This window comes from Mobula birostris, chromosome 8 (genome assembly GCF_030028105.1).
Source record: "Mobula birostris isolate sMobBir1 chromosome 8, sMobBir1.hap1, whole genome shotgun sequence".
Taxonomy (NCBI): domain Eukaryota; kingdom Metazoa; phylum Chordata; class Chondrichthyes; order Myliobatiformes; family Myliobatidae; genus Mobula; species Mobula birostris.
In genome coordinates, this window is record NC_092377.1 from 86,557,377 (window position 1) to 86,576,440 (window position 19,064).

A 19,064-nucleotide genomic window follows, 5' to 3' on the forward strand; every position below is an offset into this window, starting at 1 on the left:
TGTCCTGTGTAAGTCTTTGGCAGTAGCTTAGTTCGTTTCAGAGCTATGTGAGAAAACAGTCATTTGTAGTCATGTACAGAGATCACTGTTAAAACTGAGCCTGTGTCCAACTCCATTTTCAGTCTTACGCCTGCCACTTGTGGAGTGATCCATATTACTCTTTGATCATCTGTCTCTTTCACGCTGTGAAGTTGCAGACAAGACAATTCACTTTTGTCTGAGTCATTTTTATCAGAACTGCTTTCTTTCATTTTGTGTACATTGTTGTATTTTCCTTCCTGGGGTTTCTTGTTTCTCTGTATTTTGACCTTTTTCTGCTGTTTACTAGCTTTGCATACTCTGCCAATGTGGCCCTGTTTGCCACAATTTCTGCATTCTTTGTCTTTAAACCATCAGTCCTCAGGGCCATGTGACATGTTCCCACAACAGTAATATTTCTTTCCTTCATTTCTGTTGTGACATTTTATTTGCAGCATAATCCAGAGATTTTTGTTGTATCTCTGAAGCACCCCATGCTGCTGTTTCCAATGATATTGTAACGTTCAGCACCTTCTCTAATGTAAGGTCTTTTTCACACAGGAGCTTCTTCTGTGTGGTTTCACAGTGCATGCCACGCACTAACCTGTCCCTCAATGCGTCCGATAGACCAGCTCCAAATTGACAATGTTCTGATAATTTGCGCAATTCAGCACAATATTCAGAAATGCTTTCATTTTTGCTCTGATTCCATTTCTGAAATTTAAATCTTTCGGCAATGACCAGTGGTTTGGGATTTAAATGCTGTTGGAGAGTGTCTACTATTTGCTTGAATGTTTTGTCAGCTGGCTTTTCAGGGGTTAACAAGCTCTGTAGCAGCCCGTATGTTTTTACTCCCATAATACTGAGTAAGACGCTGGATTTCTTTTCGTCATTAACACCATTAAGGCTAATTTATACTTCTGCATCGAATCTACGCTGTAGGTACGTCGTAACCACATACCCTACGCCATAGCCTGACACACACCTCCTCAAAAATGTAACTACCCGTCCCGGCGATGCAGACCGCAACAACTGTGATTGGCCCACTTGGTAGCATCGCATTTCCTCCTACGCATTTCCGGTTGCTTCTTCTCGTCAAATCTACCTGCTGACATCCGAAAATATGTTTTTGCTCCCATAACACTGAGGCTACGTCCACACTAGACCGGATAATTTTGAAAACGCTGGTTTTGCGTAAAAACGATAGACATCCACACCAGGCGTTTTTGAAAATTCCTCCGTCCACATTAAAATGGGTATTTGGGCGAATCTCCTCCTACTGGGCACGTGCAGAACACACAGAAAACAAACGAAGAGGAAATGGTAAACTTGGTACGCTTTTGTCCAGTTACAGACTAGAAAAACTTAAAAGGAAATTGCCAAACGAAAGACTTGGTGTGCGTTTGCCCAGAAACATTTCCTACAACCATAGTCTCTTCACCGATGAAAGGGACGACAGCTACAACTAAATACAATAAGGCTTGTTACTGGGCAAAAGTGAAATTTGTTATTACTTCATTTGTTTGCCTTTACTTTTGCCATGTCTTTGTGTATTATTTTGCTGTATTTAACGTGCAATAAAACGAGTTATTGGGGAAAAAGTGACAATTGCATCTATTGAATGTTTGCACAAGCAATACATTAATAAAGCACCTTGCTAAATGTATAAAACATGTCTGCATCAGCGTTATCTTGTATTTCCATACAATGTTACATTAGGCTGTTACACATCTATTGTCAGATATTGTTGTTGTGGTGTTGGAGGTTGCTTTCAAGAAAACAATGAAATGCTGCGCTGTCGCCACCATTTGTTCCGGCACGTCATGACAACATTTTTTAAATTAGCCGGTTACCCCGTACACACTACAATGGCCAACCCGCATTTTCAAATTTAAACACTCTGGAGGGTGTTTTAGAAAAGCTCCGTTTTCGGGGGAGGAAAGCGCCGTTTCAGTGTGGGCAGAGGGTCAAAACAAAGAGAAAAAGTTTTGGTTACGGATTTACCTGGTCTAGTGTGGGCGTAGCCTGAGTAAGACGCTGGCTTTTTTTTCATCATTAACACCGTTAGCGTCACAATATAACTTCACTCGGTAAGTTACCCAGTTTTCAATGCCACTATCAAATGCTGTAATGGTTCCAATCATCGCCATCTTTGTTATGTCCCATTTTTCTTTGTTTTCTTTTTAGCTAGCTCCTTGCAGTCACTGTACGTTCCACTTGACTCACATGTCCTTTTTCCTAGCACAATGAACGCATTCCGTCTAGATGCGTGTGTCACTTTTTTTCACTGAGGAAGACAGCAGGATACTGGACACTCAAGGGTGGCAGGGAAGAGAAGTGTGCGCAGTCACAATTACGACAGAGAAAGTACTCAGGAGGCTGAATAGTCTAAAGGTAGATAAATCTCCCGGACCAGGTGGAATGCACCCTCATGTTCTGAAGGAAGTAGCTGTGGAGATTGCAGAGGCATTCGCGATGATCTTTCAAAAGTCAATAGATTCTGGCATGGTTCCAGAGGACTGGAACATTGCAAATGTCACTCCGCTATTTAAGAAAGGGGCAAGGAAGCAAAAAGGAGATTATAGACCTGTTAGCTTGACATCGGTGGTTGGGAAGTTGTTGGAGTCCATTGTAAAGGGTGAGGTTACGGAGTACCTGGAGACATATGACAAGATAGGCAGAACCCAGCATGGTTTCCTTAAAGGAAAATCCTGCCTGACAAACCTATTACAATTTTTTGAGGAAATTACAAGTAGGCGAGACAAGGGAGATGCAGTGGATGTTGTGTATTTGGATTTTCAGAAGGCCTTTGACAAGGTGCCGCACATGAGGCTGCTAAACAAGATAAGAGCCCATGGAATTATGGGAAATTTACATACGTGGATAGAGCGTTGGCTGATTGGCAGGAAACAGAGAGTGGGAATAAAGGGATCCTATTCTGGTTGGCTGCCGGTTCCCAGTGGTGTTCCACAGGGGTCCGTGTTGGGGCTGGGAGCTAGCTTCTTTTTACGTTGTACATCAACGATTTGGATTATGAAATAGGTGGCTTTGTGGCTAAGTTTGCTGACGATACGAAGATAGGTGGAGGGGCCGGTAGTGCTGAGGAAACAGAGAGTCTGCAGAGAGACTTTAATAGATTGGGAGAATGGACAAAGAAGTAGCAAATGAAATACAATGTTGGAAAGTGTATGGTTATGCACTTTGGTAGAAGAAATAAAAGGGCAGACTATTATTTAAATGGTGAGAAAATTCAAAGTTCTGAGACGCAACGGGACTTGGGAGTCCTCGTATAGGATACCCTTAAGGTTAACATCCAGGTTGAGTCGGTGGTGAAGAAGGCGAATGCAATGTTGGCATTCATTTCTAGAGGAATAGAGTATAGGAGCAGGGATGTGATGTTGAGGTTTTATAAGGCTCTGGTGAGACCTTACTTGGAGTACTGTGGGCAGTTTTGGACTCCTTATTTAAGAAAGGATGTGCTGCCGTTGGAGAGGGTACAGAGAAAATTCACTAGAATGATTCTGGGAATGAGAGGGTTAACATATGAGGAACGTTTGACCGCTCTTGGACTGTACACCTTGGAGTTTAGAAGAATGAGGGGGGACCTCGTAGAAACATTTCGAATGCTGAAAGGCATGGACAGAGTGAATGTGGCAAAGTTGTTTCCCATGATGGGGGAGTCTAGTACGAGAGGACATGACTTAAGGATTGAAGGGTGCCCATTCAGAACAGAGATGCAAAGAAATTTTTTTAGCCAGAGGGTGGTGAATCTGTGGAATTTGTTGCCACGGGCGGTAGTTGAGGTCAAGTCATTGAGTTATTTAAGGCAGAGATTGATAGGTATCTGAGTAGCCAGGGCATCAAAGGTTATGGTGAGAAGGCGGGGGAGTGGGACTAAATGGGAGAATGGATCAGCTCACGTTAAAATGGCGGAGCTGACTCAATGGGCCGAATGGCCAACTTCTGCTCCTTTGGCTTATGGTCTTACGGTCTAATTTATCTCCCTTCTCTCTCTTTTCCTCCAAGTGTCGTTATCAACTAAAACACGGCGTTCCTATAAGATGTAGGTTCATAAGTCTCGTCACCAATTTGTTGTGTATGTGGCCTGTTTACACAACTATGTTATTAATAAAAACGCGGGAGACGGGAACTAAGTTTCATGGTTCTTTACTGGTAGAGTCCGAATTTGACACACACATACAGATCAATCCACGCCTAATAGCGCATGCAACGATGTGTTACTAAAACATAAAGTAGTCCCTTATTATAGTGTAGGCTATACAGTACATTAACAAATATCCATGTTTTAAGTCATTGCTTTGAATGGGTTTCCCTTGTCAGAAGTTATATTATGACTTGAAAATACATCTTTCTTTTCATTCATTTATTCTCTATTGATAATATCACAAGCCAGTGATTCATGATGGGGGGGGGTTGATTTCTGTTTTGCTTTCTGTATTTGCCAAGGCCAATAATTTCCTTCCATGCCTCTTCCATTGCTTCTCAGCAATCCACTGACAAATGAGATATAATGATAAAGAAGGAACTTCTTGGCATTCAGTAAATTTCTCCTCTACCTTTCCCCTAGCCCCTCACCAACCAACACACAATCATGTTGTATTGGAGAGAAAAAAAACTTGCAGCAAAGTAGTACCACTCATTTTGAGATTCCATAACACCCCAAAAATCAATGAAATAATTAATTATATAGTTGTTCTCATTATATCAGCAAATAGGACACATGAATTGTTTACAGAGAAGGCTCCAAAACAGCATTGAAATGTTAGATGACCTAATATGCTTTAATGGTGTTTGCTGAGAAATAATTGCAGATCAGGAGCACTTCAGTGCCCAACCTTAAACAGCCCCACAAAATCTTTTTATGCTGCATTAGTAAATATGACACATCAGAAAGCTGGCATGCCCTAACGTTCAGCCACTTCATCTGAGCTGTATTTAAGTGGAAACTTAGATTAGATGTTCATGACTTGCAGCAAGTCTCAACATGACTTTCTGATAGATCAGTGGTCCTCTCTTGGAATTATGCAAACACTAGGTGGTTCCACTTGATTGTAAGTTACTTTTCTCTCATTATCATCAGCAGTGTATCACTGCAGTGCTTCTGTGATAGATTGTATGATATTGAATGAGCATATACTTCATGAGCTTTGTCTGAACAGCCAGTAAGTCAAATCAGACGATATGTTTAAACAAAGGGCCTTGACCCAAAATGCTGACTGTCCATTTCTGCCCACAGATATTGAATGACCTGCTGGGTTTCTCCAGCAGTTTTTCTGCCAAATGATATGTTCTTATTTTGTTTTCAAGGCCTTATTGCTTACTCCAGACAAATGTCTTATGCTTGTAAATTAATATTTTTTTAAAATCTGAATTTTATTAAAACCTGCAGCTTTATGGTTATACAGCACACATTAAAAAATGCTGGTGAACACAGCAGGCCAGGCAGCATCTATAGGAAGAGGTACAGTTGACGTTTCGGGCCGAGACCCTTCGTCAGGACAAAGGATCTCGGCTCGAAACGTCAGCTGTACCTCTTCCTATAGATGCTGCCTGGCCTGCTGCGTTCACCAGCATTTTTTTTTATGTGTGTTGCTTGAATTTGCAGCATCTGCAGATTTCTTCGTGTTTGCTTTATGTATATATGTTTGAATCAACATTACTCACATTAAGTGCTGCTACAAGCAGAAGACCAGAATCAGGTTTGTTATCACTAACACACTTGGTGAAATCTGTTATTTTGTGGCAGCTGTATATAAAAAATAATCAACAAAGCATTTCTGAGTTTGGCAACTTAGTTTTGATGCTATCATTTGAAACCCATATTTAATTTGTAGGTTTTTTTAGGAGTTAAAAACTGCATCTTTTATTTGTGTGGAAAATTGCACGAGAAAACATCCTCCTTCTACCTCTTCCTATAGATGCCGCCTGATCTGCTGCGTTCCACCAGCATTTTGTGTGTGTTGCTCCTTCTTTCCAATGGCTTTTGCCATTCATAGTTGTAGTTTCAGGACTTACTTTTATGTGGCATCAGAATTGAAAAATATCCATAGAATATTTTTAACATTATTTAATTAATTAATTAATAACATTAAATAATATTTAACATTATCCATCAGCAGGAAACTGATGGGACAGGATTTTCTGCCTGTGATATATTCTGTCATTGTTTGTTTTTATTGACTTCAATTTGTTGTCCAGTGGGTTAGGTTGAATATCCTCAGAATGAAGTGGGTCTTCATCCTCTTCACAGTGCACAGCCTCAAAAATTTAAAACAAGAATTACTTCAGCTTATACATTTCAATATTGCTATCTAAGCCATGTGCCATCAATATATAATTCTGAATGAACACTGCAAATTAGGACTTGCCTCTTTGTGATCATTTACCATATATTACTGGTTGTGTGGGTGGAAGGGGAAATCTGCAGCTGATGTTGTTCACATTACATAAACTTCTTCTTTGCCATTGAGAATTTTAAATAATTACATACTGCATTAAAATGTTCCACATTCCACATCACTAGATGCAGCTTTGTTAAAATTATTGTCAACAACAGGTTTAAATTTACTTCCTCAAAGGAATGAGAGCTGCTGTTTAATAGAGTTCGCATGGGTAAAATCCTGGATCCTGTCTGGTCTTTGTGAAATAATACTGAAGTGGACCTGAGAAGATGTGGGAAGGTCTCAAGCCCAGATAATAACTAGAACATGATGATGCAGTGAAGTGATCACTCTTGCTGTTCAACTCACCATAAGCCAGTTCGCTGATTCATTTTTCTGTGGTACTTGATAAGGCTGAAAATTTATCCAAGATTACTTATGAACTCTTAAATTTGGTTTATCGCACTTAAATTGATCAAGTAAGGATTTGTTTATAGTAAATTGAAATTTTAAATGACTATATAAGCATTTAGGTATATTTTTAAACCTCACAACTTGTAACCATATTGGAAAAAATATGTTACTGAGAACATGACATAAAACAATTCTTGTCATCGTGTATCTTGTGTAACCTAATTTCTTCAGTACATGCGAGCATACTCAGGCTTCATTGATTGTGTAGCTCCAACTACTAATGAAAATGCTGACACTTCTCTCGATATAACGAGTATTCTCCACAGCACTTTCCATGATCTGCTTAATTTTGGAACTCTGATGATATGGATGTACTGATACTTAATGTAGCTATGAAATATTTGTTTGTGTGGCTTTCTGGAAATGATGACTCATTCATGTAACACGTAAAAATTGCTGGTGAACGCAGCAGGTCAGGCAGCATCTATAGGAAGAGGTACAGTCGACGTTTCGGGCCGAGACCCTTCGTCAGGACTAACTGAAAGAAGAGATAGTAAGAGATTTGCAAGTGGGAAGGGGAGGGAAAGGGAGAGATCAGAAATCATAGGAGAAGACAGGAGGGGGAGGGATGAAGCTAAGAGCTGGAAAGTTGATTGGCAAAAGGGATATGAGAGGATCATGGGATGGGAGGCCTCGGGAGAAAGAAAGGGGGAGGGGGGAATCCCAGAGGATGGGCAAGGAGTATAGTGAGAGGGACAGAGTAACAGATGGGGTACGAAGGGAAGGTAGGGAATTAACAGAAGTTAGAGAAGTCAATGTTCATGCCATCAGGTTGGAGGCTACCCAGACGGAATATATGGTGTTGTTCCTCCAACCAGAGTGTGGCTTCATCTTTACAGTAGAGGAGGTCATGTAATCCATTTTAGTATGTCAACTTGGAGACTGTGTATTCACGGGCTATATAGTGGCAGCACAGGCAAGTCCATTTCTGCTTTCTCCTGACACCTATGTGGGCCTTCTGTCAGAGAAGTTTGACAGGAATCTTGACTAAAAGTGACAAAGAATATTCAATACCACATCCATAGAGAATTCTGATCATGTACGAAGCTTGTCTACTCCATGGTTTAATACTTCACTGTCTGTAGTATTGCACTACCATGGAATATAAATTCAGTTTTTAGTTCTGAATCACAGTTTCGATAGACTTGATCTTTAACCTTTTAATCATAATGTTAAAAAAGCATGCTATCCAGTTTTAAATGTACACTTTATAGTTGTTACAAGACTGTCTCAGTGAATCTCTTACATGAGGAAGAATTGGCGGCTTTTCTGTCCTTGCCAAAAATTATTGCCTGAAATAACGCCTGGACCATTTGCACATAGTTCATAATTTTACAGGGGTTATATTGTCATTTATAAATGCAGTTTTCATTGAACTATTCAAACTGCTATATGGATTTCCCCAGCCCTGCAGTTTATGTTCTGCAGAATCCACTCTATTTGGATCCAACATGCACCCTCTTGAAAAACCAATCTAACGAGATATTAATTTGAAAGGGTGCTGTTGAATTTTCCAGATAGCTAGTCAGTGCGCCTCTTTGAACAAGCAATTGATTTGTGGTAGTTGAATTGTTCTAATGATTCATTTTGGTGTTTCATCAACTTGCAGGCTGTGCAAGACTAGAGGCGCAAATTCGTATTCACCTACAGCCTGACCCCAATTCCCAATTCCCGGCATATGCTGTAGTTATTCTATTTGTTTCCTATCACATCCATCAGTGCAGCAATCTGAAAGGTGTCATATTTACGGGCCTAGAGTGTGTTAAAAAAGAGAGCTTGTCATGTAGTACCTTTCTCTATCTCAGAACATCCAAAGGTGTTTCACATGGACTGGAGTATTCTTGTCAGATAAGGGCTACTGTGTCTTTGAAAATATGCCAGCTAACTAGGTCCTAGACAAATAAAACGGAAATACATAACAAGATATTTGGTTTTCAGTGTTAATAATTCAGGAACTTGTTCTAACTTGGACCCTATGTGAAGGTCAGTGTGCTAAAGGAGAAAAAAGAATCTCGGTTTAGCATCTCACCTGAAATATTGGTTTCTCTTGTACATCCAATATTATTTTGAATATGAACTTAACAACATTTCACAGTTTGAGAAATAATCCTTTAAAATACAGGAATTTTAAAATATGCTAATATTTCAGATGAAACTTGAGTTTCATTTCTAATTGTCTTAGTATGCAATTAAGTTAAATGTTTAGCAAATGTCTAACATTAATTTGTAGTATTCTTTAAAATGGTTAAAAAATCAGGTTTATACTGCTCAATTTAAAACAAAATAAATATATTTTAAGTAAATATTTTAATGACTGTAATTATGGCAAATAAAGGTAGTTGTTCTGGAAACATGCAAGAAATTTAACAAAAGTGAGCAGTGAAAGGTTCAGAGATTATGTGTTGCTGAAGGTTTAATCTTACTGAACAGCACTGTTCGTTACTTTTAATTACATCTTAACCAAGACCGCAGTTTAGTTGTACAGGTTTTGTTACACAATTATTTGTGGTTCATCCATAATGCATGTTTGAAAGCTGCAGCTCGGGTAAAACAAAGCCAATCCAATTTCATACATTATAGTGTTACCAATGTGCTCTTTCTAAAAGAGATGATTCAAAATTGTATTTTATGCAGCACTGAACAGAAAAAGCAAAAATAAAGCTCTCTCTTGCTGATTAAAATTCCTAATTACTGTTGTTGTTACGAAGTTTTAACAGTGCACAGTAGAAATCATTATTCTTTGGCATTACAAAAGACCTCTTCACAATTGCTCAGATTGGAGTGTTGGTGAAATTACACAGCAGGGCTCCACTGCTATTCCCAGGAGGGAAGATGGCTTACAACTGACAAGTATTATTAATTATCACTTTCTTTTCATAACACAGTACCCTGTTTAATTGTTTACCTGGAAGTTGCATGTGTTATTTTCATATGCGTACAGTGTGATAGTTTTTTATTGAAAAACAGCCATTAGAAATATCTCTATGCGTCATGGGAGAAAAGCAACTTCACCCCCAAATTGCAGTGTAGTTTTTACTTTGACTTTTAAGATAAGCTTGAAAGAACACAGGTTGTGCATTTATATGTATTGCCTAGGTTGAGAACAATTGTGAATTATGTGCAGTTGTTGACATTCTTTCATAATATTGTTGCAAGTTTTATTTAGATATTTAATCACTTTTTCAGAGATCATCTTTTGGGAAATTAATATTATGTGGAAAGCTATGAGCCAAGTGCTTATGTGTCTCAACTAGAATTGATTCCTACAGTCTATATATAACTCTAACAATAAATAAGTTTAATTTAGTGTATTTGCCATGTTATATATAAAGATACCATATTCACATGGTGAATTTAAATTGTTTATGCTATATTTAAACATCAATTGTGAATTTATTTCAAGGTTTCTGTCAGTGATTACATTTCTGGTGAAAGTGATTACCAACTGTTTCTATATTTTTAAATGAAAGGTTCTTTCAGTTTTTATACTCCAGCATTTAAATTAACTTATGGTTTTTCAGTGACCAAATTTATCTTATAATATTCTTGTCCAGAGCCATGATGTCTGTAACCTCTTCATTTTTTATTTTCTTTTTCTCCCTTCAGATTTAAATATTTAAACGTCTGATTACAGTTATTGTTAAAGGTAAGCCATCACTACATTGGTTGTGCTATGTCTCAACCAGTTTGTTCATTACACTTTGTCAATAAACATTCTTTATGCTGTTCGCATAGTTGGCCTTGCTATTTCTTATTGCTCCTAATTAGTGGTGATGTGCTTTGAAACAAGTGGTGCTGGGAATTAACACCTGACTAGGTAGCTGCATTAACAATACTGCTGTACTAATGGTACTTCCCTGTTTCTGCATGTCTGAGCTTTAACTGAAAGATAATACTTTTGTTGTATGCCTGAGGCTGAATCTGAGACTAACACCTGCCATATTGGAGAATGTCTTTGTCACTCATGCTTTTGTTTGAATTGCTTCAGGGAAGCCAATGAGAGTTAAGTCCATTTATGTTTTGTTTGTTAAGCACCACGCAATTGGATTTTGAAACTGGATAGATTAGAAGTGGCACGTGCTGAGCCTGTCTTTTGAGCCAGCTTGGCTTAATAAGTAGTTTCAGGAGGGCAGATTGCTGAGCCTCGGCTCCTGAATGGAACAGCTGGGGGAGGAAGGCAACACAAAAGAGAAGTAGACAGAGTGGCGTAAACCTGGAGAATTGTGGGTGGGGCTTTGGACATAGGGAGCAGGCCGACCACACGCCAGGTGTGACCTTTTCTAGCTTGCTCATTCTGCTTATTTGTCTGGGCAATTTAAAACTTACTGATAAAAATGAAGAATGTGGCAGTCTGCCTGCCGCAGCCAGAAGTAGGAGGAGTCTGGCTGAAGCTGATGGACCTCATTGATTAACCCTCTAAGGAGTATATTAGCATACTAGCGCCAATTCTGAGAACATGATAGGTGTTGGAGTTTTCGGAGATGATAATCTGTTTCTTGCTACATTGCCATTTTTTGTAAAATTAATACTTAATGTAGTAGCTGAGCCTATATAGCAGATGTTGCCCCATCAAAAGACTCCAGATAACGATGGCCCTGTTTCTAGTAAAAGTTGAAGCAATAAGACCATAAGACATAGGAGCAGAATTTAAGTTTCCCCTTATTCATATTAGTTTTTCGTCTTGTACTTATGGACTGATTTGAATCTCATAGAAACATCTTCCCTACACTTGTCCAATAAAACTTGTATAAGACCATAAGACATCAGGCAGAATTAAGCACTTTGATCCATCAACTCACTCTACCATTCAATTATGACTGATTTATTTTCCTTCTCAACAGCACTCTCCTGCCTTCTCCCCAGAATCTTTGATACCCTTACAAGTCAAGAACCTATCAAACTCTACTTTAAATATACCCAATGACTTGGCCTCAGCTGTCTGTGACAATAAATTCCACAGATTCACCACCTTCTTGCAAAAGAAATTCCTTCTCATTTCTGTTCTAAAGGGAAGTCCCTCTATTCTAAGGTTGTTCCCTCTGGTCCTAGACTCTCCCATTATTGAAAACATCCTCTCTATGTCCACTCTATCCAAGCCTTTCAATATTTGGAAGATATCAGTGAGATTCCTCTTCTAAACTCCAGTGAGTACAGAGCTCCTCATTTCTTCCCTGGGGTCATTCTTGTAAACCTCCTCTGGACCCTCTCCAATGCCAGCATTTCCTTGTTTTCTATGTTTTCCTTGGACTGCTCACAATACTCCAGATGTGTCTTATAAAACCCTAGCATTACATCCTTGCTTCTATATTCTACTCCTCTCAAAATGAATGCTAACATTGCAATTGCCTTCATTATCATCAACTCAGCCAAGAATAGGGAATCTTGCACTAGGACTCCAAAGTCCCCTGCACATCCAATTTCTGAATTTTTTCCCTGTTTAGAAAGTAATGTTCACCTTTAATCATTCTACAAAAGTTCATTACCATACAAGTCCCAAAACTCTGTTCCATCTGCCACTTCTTTTCCCATTCTCCTTCTCTGCCCAAGTCTCTCTGCAGACTCTCTGCCTCCTAAACACTACCTGTCATTCATTTACCTTTGTAGCATCTGCAAACTTGACCACAAACCCATCAATTCTGTCATCCAGATCATTAACATATAACTTGAAAAGTAGCAGAATTAATTCCAATCCCTGCGGAATACCACTAGTCACCGGCAGCCAACCAGAAAAGGCCCACTTTATTCCCACTCATCAATCTTCCGTTCGTGCTAGAATTGTTCCTGTAATACCATGGGTTACTACCTTGTTTAGTAACCTTATATGTGCACTTTATCAAAGGCCTTTTGAAAATCCAAGTAAGCAATGTCCACTAACTCTCCTTTGTCTATCCTGCCTTTTACTTCCTCAAAGGATTCCAGCAGATTTGTCGGGCAAGATTTCTTCTTAAGGAGACTATGCTGACTTCGGCATATTTTATCATGTACCTCCAAGTACCCCGAAACTCCATCCTTAATAATGAACTCCAACATCTTCCCAACCAATGAAGTCAAGCTAACTGGTCTAGAATTTTCTTTCTTTTGCTTCCTTCCCTTCTTAAAGAGTGGAGTGACATTTGCAGTTTTCTAGTCCTCTGGAACATTACAGAACCTAGTGATTCTTGAAATATCATTACTAATGCCTCTACAGTCTCTTCAGCTGCCTCTTTCAGAACCCTGGGTTGTAGTCCATATAGTCCAGCTGACAAATTTACCTTCAGACCTTCCAGCTTCCCAAGCACCTTCTCCTTAGTAATAGCAACTACACTCACTTCTGCCCCCTGACTCTCAAATTTCAGCCATTGCTGGTGTCTTCCACAGTGAAGATGGATACTTGATACTTGATCAGTTCATCTGTCATTTCTTTGTTCCCCATTACTGCCTCTCTAGCATCATTTTCTGGCAGTCCAGTGTCCACCCTTGCCTCTCTTTTACTCTTCATATATCTCAGAAAAAAACCTTTGATGTCCTCTTTGATTTTATTGGCTAATTTACCTTCATATTTCATCTTTTCGTTCCTGATCACTATTTTAGCTGCCTTCTGTTGGTTTTTAAAAGCTTACTAATCGTTAAGCTAACTACTAATTTTTGCTTTATCTTTTGCTTTTATGTTGTCTTTGCATTCTCTTGGCAGCCACAATTGTCTCATCCTCTCTTTAGAATGTTTCTTCATTGGGGTGAACTAATCCTGCTTCTCCCAAATTACCCCCAAAAACTCCAGCCGTTCATGCTATACTATCTTCCCTGCTACTGTCCCCTTCAAATCAACTTTGGCCAGCTCCTCTCTCATGCCTCTGTAGTTACCTTTACTCAACTCTGATACCAATACATCTGATTTTACCTTCTCCCTCTCAAACTACATGGTGATTTCTATCATATTATGCTTCCTAAGGGTTCCTTTACTTTAAGCTCCCTAATCAATTCTGGTTCATGGCACAACACCCAATCCAGAATTGCATTTTCCCTAGTGGAGTGGACCACAAGCTACTCTAAAAAGTCCAAATACTGGGAATAAGAATTAATAGCTACCTTGGTCATGTCATTGTAGAGCCAGTGATTCAGTGAACTGTCTACAAAATTCCACCTTATCAGTTTGAACAAGAGGAAGCTGTAATACAGTTTGATCACAGTAGCATTTATTTGATTAAATATATTAAAATACATTATCAGATTTATTTTGTATTATACCATTTCATGCCTTTTATATGATCATATCTGTCAAAATTGTTCTTTGAAAATTTATTTTGACTGTGAAGGTCCTAATTGATTTGGAAATGTTATTGAGTAAATAATACCTTTTACCTAAGAGTAATGGTAAAATATAGGAACGATCTTTATGAAACAGCAGATTCAATTATGTTTATGAAGCAGAAACTACAAATGTAATTTGATGCATTGCATTTCAGTGTATAAATTAATTTATAATGTCCAACAAGCCATCATAATTTTGAGAGTCGGTAGATGTACCAGACCTCTGAGAAATGGCAAACAGCAAACCTACAGCAGGAGGCTGTAAAATTATGCTGCTGTGAAGAGCTTTGACACATTATACTACATTAAAAGCACTATATAAATGCATGACGCTGTTAAATTTTAACTATGGACTTCATTTTTGCTTGAGGCTTGTGCTGGGCAGCTAGAAGATTATAATTGGTATATCTTTTCTGAAGACTGCTGTTCAACTGTTCACCTCTTGTGGCTGGCAAAGGGGATGATGATGGAGGCATCCTTGCAACATCTAGGAAATTTTACCAGCGGTTGGGAGGGAGAAGGTGTCTAGGAGAAGTTGCCTTTCTAAGAGAAGTATTTTTCATATTCGTTGCTAACTTCCTCACAACAAATACTATGTTCAGAAGCAAGTTAATATGCTACTAGGCCCCTTACAGGAGTCAAGGGATCCCAAGATCTGATTACTAGTTCTATGGGAAAATCAGCTGAAGACAAAACCAGTGGGAACAACACAGAGGATTACCAAGAACTGAGTGGAAAATGGAACTGGTTTGGTTTTACTGGTGCTATCAGAATGGGTTTCTCTTATGAGAGATTACGTGAGAGCATCAGCTAAATATGTCGGAAAAAACAAACTTTCATTTTCTTAAAATGTACCTGGAGGGAAGAAGCCAATATGACTGGAGGTAAAACAGAGGTAATGTGGGAAAATTAGTCAGTCACATAACCTGAATAGTGAGCTAAAAATAAAGGTCGGGTTTCTATTAAATATTTTATTTTAGAACAGTTAAAACAGCTTAAACAACTAAAGATTTTTATATTTTAATTGGTGATGCTGGTAGTAAAAATTTATAATATTGTTTTGCCATCAACAGTATGCTTTATTAGTTCATATCCACTTCAAACTGAGTGCTTCCTCTGCCAAAGATGATAATTTGAACTTGAATGGGCTGACCTGACTGTGCTCATATCTGGCCCCTTGCTACCTAATTTGTTCTTGCTTTATCCACAGGGTATCGATATGCATGTGAAGCTCAGTTTCATTGCATTTAGCTCCCCTCTAATGTGAAATGAGAGACCGAGACAATTAAAACCCTAATTATTTAAATATTAGCAATATTTAACAAAACAGTGAAGTAATTTTTGGCTTTAAAAGAAATGCAGCCTTTTAAATAGTGGAATCCTAGTCTGTCTGTCTGTATCTTGTTTTACGGCGGTAGGAATCCTAGTCTGTAATCTTGAATATGCAGCTAAAATAGTTTGTCCAAATATAGCTAAGATTCTAAATGTGTTCTCGGTTGTGTGCATTTAGGTGATTTTCTGTTTCTCAACAATATTTCCCAAGTAATAAAATTCCAGTAAGGTTGTATCAATAAAGATGTGACTGAATGGATTCAAGATCAAAATTAAAATGGAAATATTAGATAGTGGGCAACACACATGCATCTCCTAGTGGCTAGTTGTAAAGCAACACCAATTGACATACAAGAAAATAATCACTCTAAATGAGGGATAGCTAAACAATTCTTCCTTATTAATAGTGGTTAATTTCTAAAATAATATATTGTACTGACCTTTAGTTATTTGAGGTGCATGAAGGCTGCCCTTTATACCTATTAGGCACTAGCATCTCTAGAAAAGATGAGAATTGACACTTCCATGTTTTACAAGTTAATGACTTTGAAGGAAAATATATATTTTTTTCATTTACAGAATTCCTCCTCTTTGCCTCATTGTTATTTTAAGTCTTACATGAGCTATTCTGTTCGAATCAATCTCTCATCATAGCCTTAAATAAATATTGATCTGCAGCATAAAAAAAGTGATTGGTTAAGGAAGGATCTGTTAATATGTCAGGCACCAGATCAGTTAAATATGAAACAATGAAAAACATAAAGACTACAGATTAAATTTCTTTTATATATTAGGTTATAAATTCCAAAGACGTAATTATATGAAGTTGGTTTGAATTTCCAATTTGCACTATAAATTATGAAAATTTGCGTAAAAGTAATTAAGTAAAGCTAACATTACTAAACAAAGCTCTTAAGAAAAAATAAACAGATCAAAATAAAATGTTCATGTTCAGTCACAATTGCCTGATTGAAAACCCTTTTAAGTGTTCTCCAAAGAAGGTTAATCTTAGGGTAAGGAGGGAGCCTGAGGCGAATTTGGAATACTTTGCTGGAAAGTCAGTCTTAACACATTTTTCTGTCATCAGAAATACTCCTCTCCAGACGTGTGGCCAGGGATCCTATAATCCATAAAAATATATGCAAGCAAGATTAAACTGTGCAATCACTTTCTGATTCCATGATATCACTCCTAAGGTAATGCTGCTACACTCAGGTTTCATTGGGCTGTTTGCATGAATTACTCCATGCAGTCTTTGGTTGTTGCTGAGGATATCGAGGATGTTATTATTTGGTTGTCAAGGCTGAGTGGTGCCACAGCAACAACCTCTTACTCAATGTCGGCAAGACCAAGGAGCAGATTTTTGACCTCAGGAGGAGGAAACCAGAGGTCCATGAGGCAGTCCTCATTCGTCAGAGGTGGAGAGGGTCAGCAACTTTAATATCCTTGGTGTTATCACTTTGGAGGATCTGCCCTGGGCCCACCATGTAAGTGCAATTATGAAGAAAGCACGACAGTGCCTCGACTTCCTTCAGAGTTCAGCATGACATCTAAAACTTTGACAAACTTCTATAGATGTGTAGTGGAATGTATGTTGACTGGCTACATTGCAGCCTGGTATGGAAACACCAATGCCCTTGAATAGAAAATCCTACAAAAAGTAGTGGATACGGCCCAGTGCATCACAGGTAAAGCCCACCCTACCATTGACCACATCTACACAAAGTGTTGTTGCAGGAAAGCAGCATCCTTCATCCCCACCACTCAGGTCATGCTCTGTTCTTGCTACTGCCATCAGAAAGCAGGCACAGGAGTTTCGGGACTCACAACATCAGATTCAGGAACACTTATTACCTCTCAACCATCAGGCTCTTGAACCAAAGGGGGTAACTTTACTCAACTTCATTTGCCCCATCATTGAAATGTTCCCACAACCTATGGACTCACTTTCAAGGACTCTTCATCTCATGTTCTTAGTATTTATTACTCATTGTTTATTATTATTTCTTTCTTTTTATATTTGCATAGTTTATTGTCTTTTGCACACTGGTTGAATGCCCAATTTGGTGCGGTCTTTTATTGATTATATTATGGATTTATTGAGTATTCCCAGTAGAAAATGAATCTCAGGGTTGTATATGGTGATGTATATGTACTTTAATAATAAATTTACTTTGAACTTTGAATTTGAATTTAACCTTGCTTAGATTTAGATTCATTTATTTCCAGTTCTATCTAACTTCAAAGCTTCTCAACTCCTCAGTGCTGCTAGATCCCAAGATTTCCTCCATAGCAGCATGATGTAATGCATCTTTCCATGTCTGAGGAACCTGTATTCTCTGGTAGGGTGGGAAAGGCTGTAATTGCAGAATGAATAGTTTATTCAGCCAAAAGCAACACTTACAGAAACAGTCTTTACATTTAAGTGATCCGTGGCAGCTCTGAGTTGTCTTCCGCCTTTCATCACCTTATCATTGCAAAGTATCCCTCCATTTCTTCATTCTGATATGCTCATCTGTCTTTCCCTTAAATCTCCTTAGATTGTTCTTCAACATTCAATCAGTGTCAAAGGTGACTTGCTTCAGCTTTCTGGGTCCTGAGGGAGCTGATGAGGTCAATGTGGTAGTTACATAGCCAGGATAGATGGGTGGTATTGCAAGTGGTGCGCTCCCACCATTTTTGATAGGCTTTCTTATGCTCCCATTGAAGATATTTGTGGTCTTAAACTTTTCATCAGTCACAAACCAGAAATTTCATGAGTTGGTGAGGATGTTACATTTTTTTTGGAGGGTTGAAGATAGCCTTGAAGAAATTCCTTTGTCCTCTTGGTGAACTCCTGCTGTGATGAAGCTCAGGGTGCTTGCCTAGGGAGTTTAAGGTCAGCTGTGGGATTAATAAGAGCCCGTCTAAGAGTGCCCATTGACAATCATCAGAGCCCTCATGATTGGTTTAAGAAGGCAAGCTGGTACAGATCTACTGATGGATTTGGAGCATTTTGTAGCATAATCTTTGATGGTATCTCTCCAATAATTTGAGATAGGGGACCACTTCAATGAACTGTTGAGGTGGACGATGATTGCTGCTACCTTCAGAACTATGAGTTTTGTGCTGTGTTTGAGGTGTTGATCTTCACTATTTTCCTCAGATTGATAAAGGTTTTGGTGGTACACTGAATGCAATGGCAAATTTCATCTTCAATGTCTCTGTTTGTTGAAAGGTGCTTTCTGAGATATGGCAAGTGTTCCGTATGTTCCAGGGTCTTGCCATGGACCTAACTTTTGAAGAGGTGATACAATGCAGTATACTGCAATCTGGTAGAAGAGCTTTGTTTGCCAGATTTTTTTTTGTAAGAACTATTTTTTTATGTAACAATGAAATAGGTGACAATGACTTGGAGCTCAGATCCCCAAATGTGTATGATTGCAAGTGTAATCTGCAGACCACAGCTTGATGGTTCATATTGGAGAAACATGGGCTCTGCAGGTGCAGCCATCATAAGTTAAATATTCCCATCATTTATGTAGATTTGTTTCAGTCCAATGGGATTTTGAG

The 19,064-nt window shown here is 38.6% G+C and overlaps 1 protein-coding gene across 7 annotated transcripts in view; it reads left to right on the forward strand.

Moving 5' to 3' along the window:
* ralgapa2 (Ral GTPase activating protein catalytic subunit alpha 2) overlaps positions 1–19,064 on the forward strand; it is a 560,288-nt gene that overhangs the window by 485,506 nt on the left and 55,718 nt on the right. For 5 of the 7 annotated variants that reach the window (XR_011886861.1, XM_072265566.1, XM_072265565.1 and 2 more), the window contains exon 40: positions 10,500–10,539. Coding sequence is in view for 6 of the 7 variants with exons in the window: in XM_072265566.1 (XP_072121667.1) it covers positions 10,500–10,513 (14 nt within the window). In the remaining variant the exon portion in view is untranslated. Of the gene's footprint in view, positions 1–10,499; positions 10,540–14,599; positions 15,068–16,599; positions 17,654–19,064 lie in introns of those variants that run through there. The other 2 variants (XM_072265567.1, XM_072265568.1) reach the window with 2 other exon arrangements.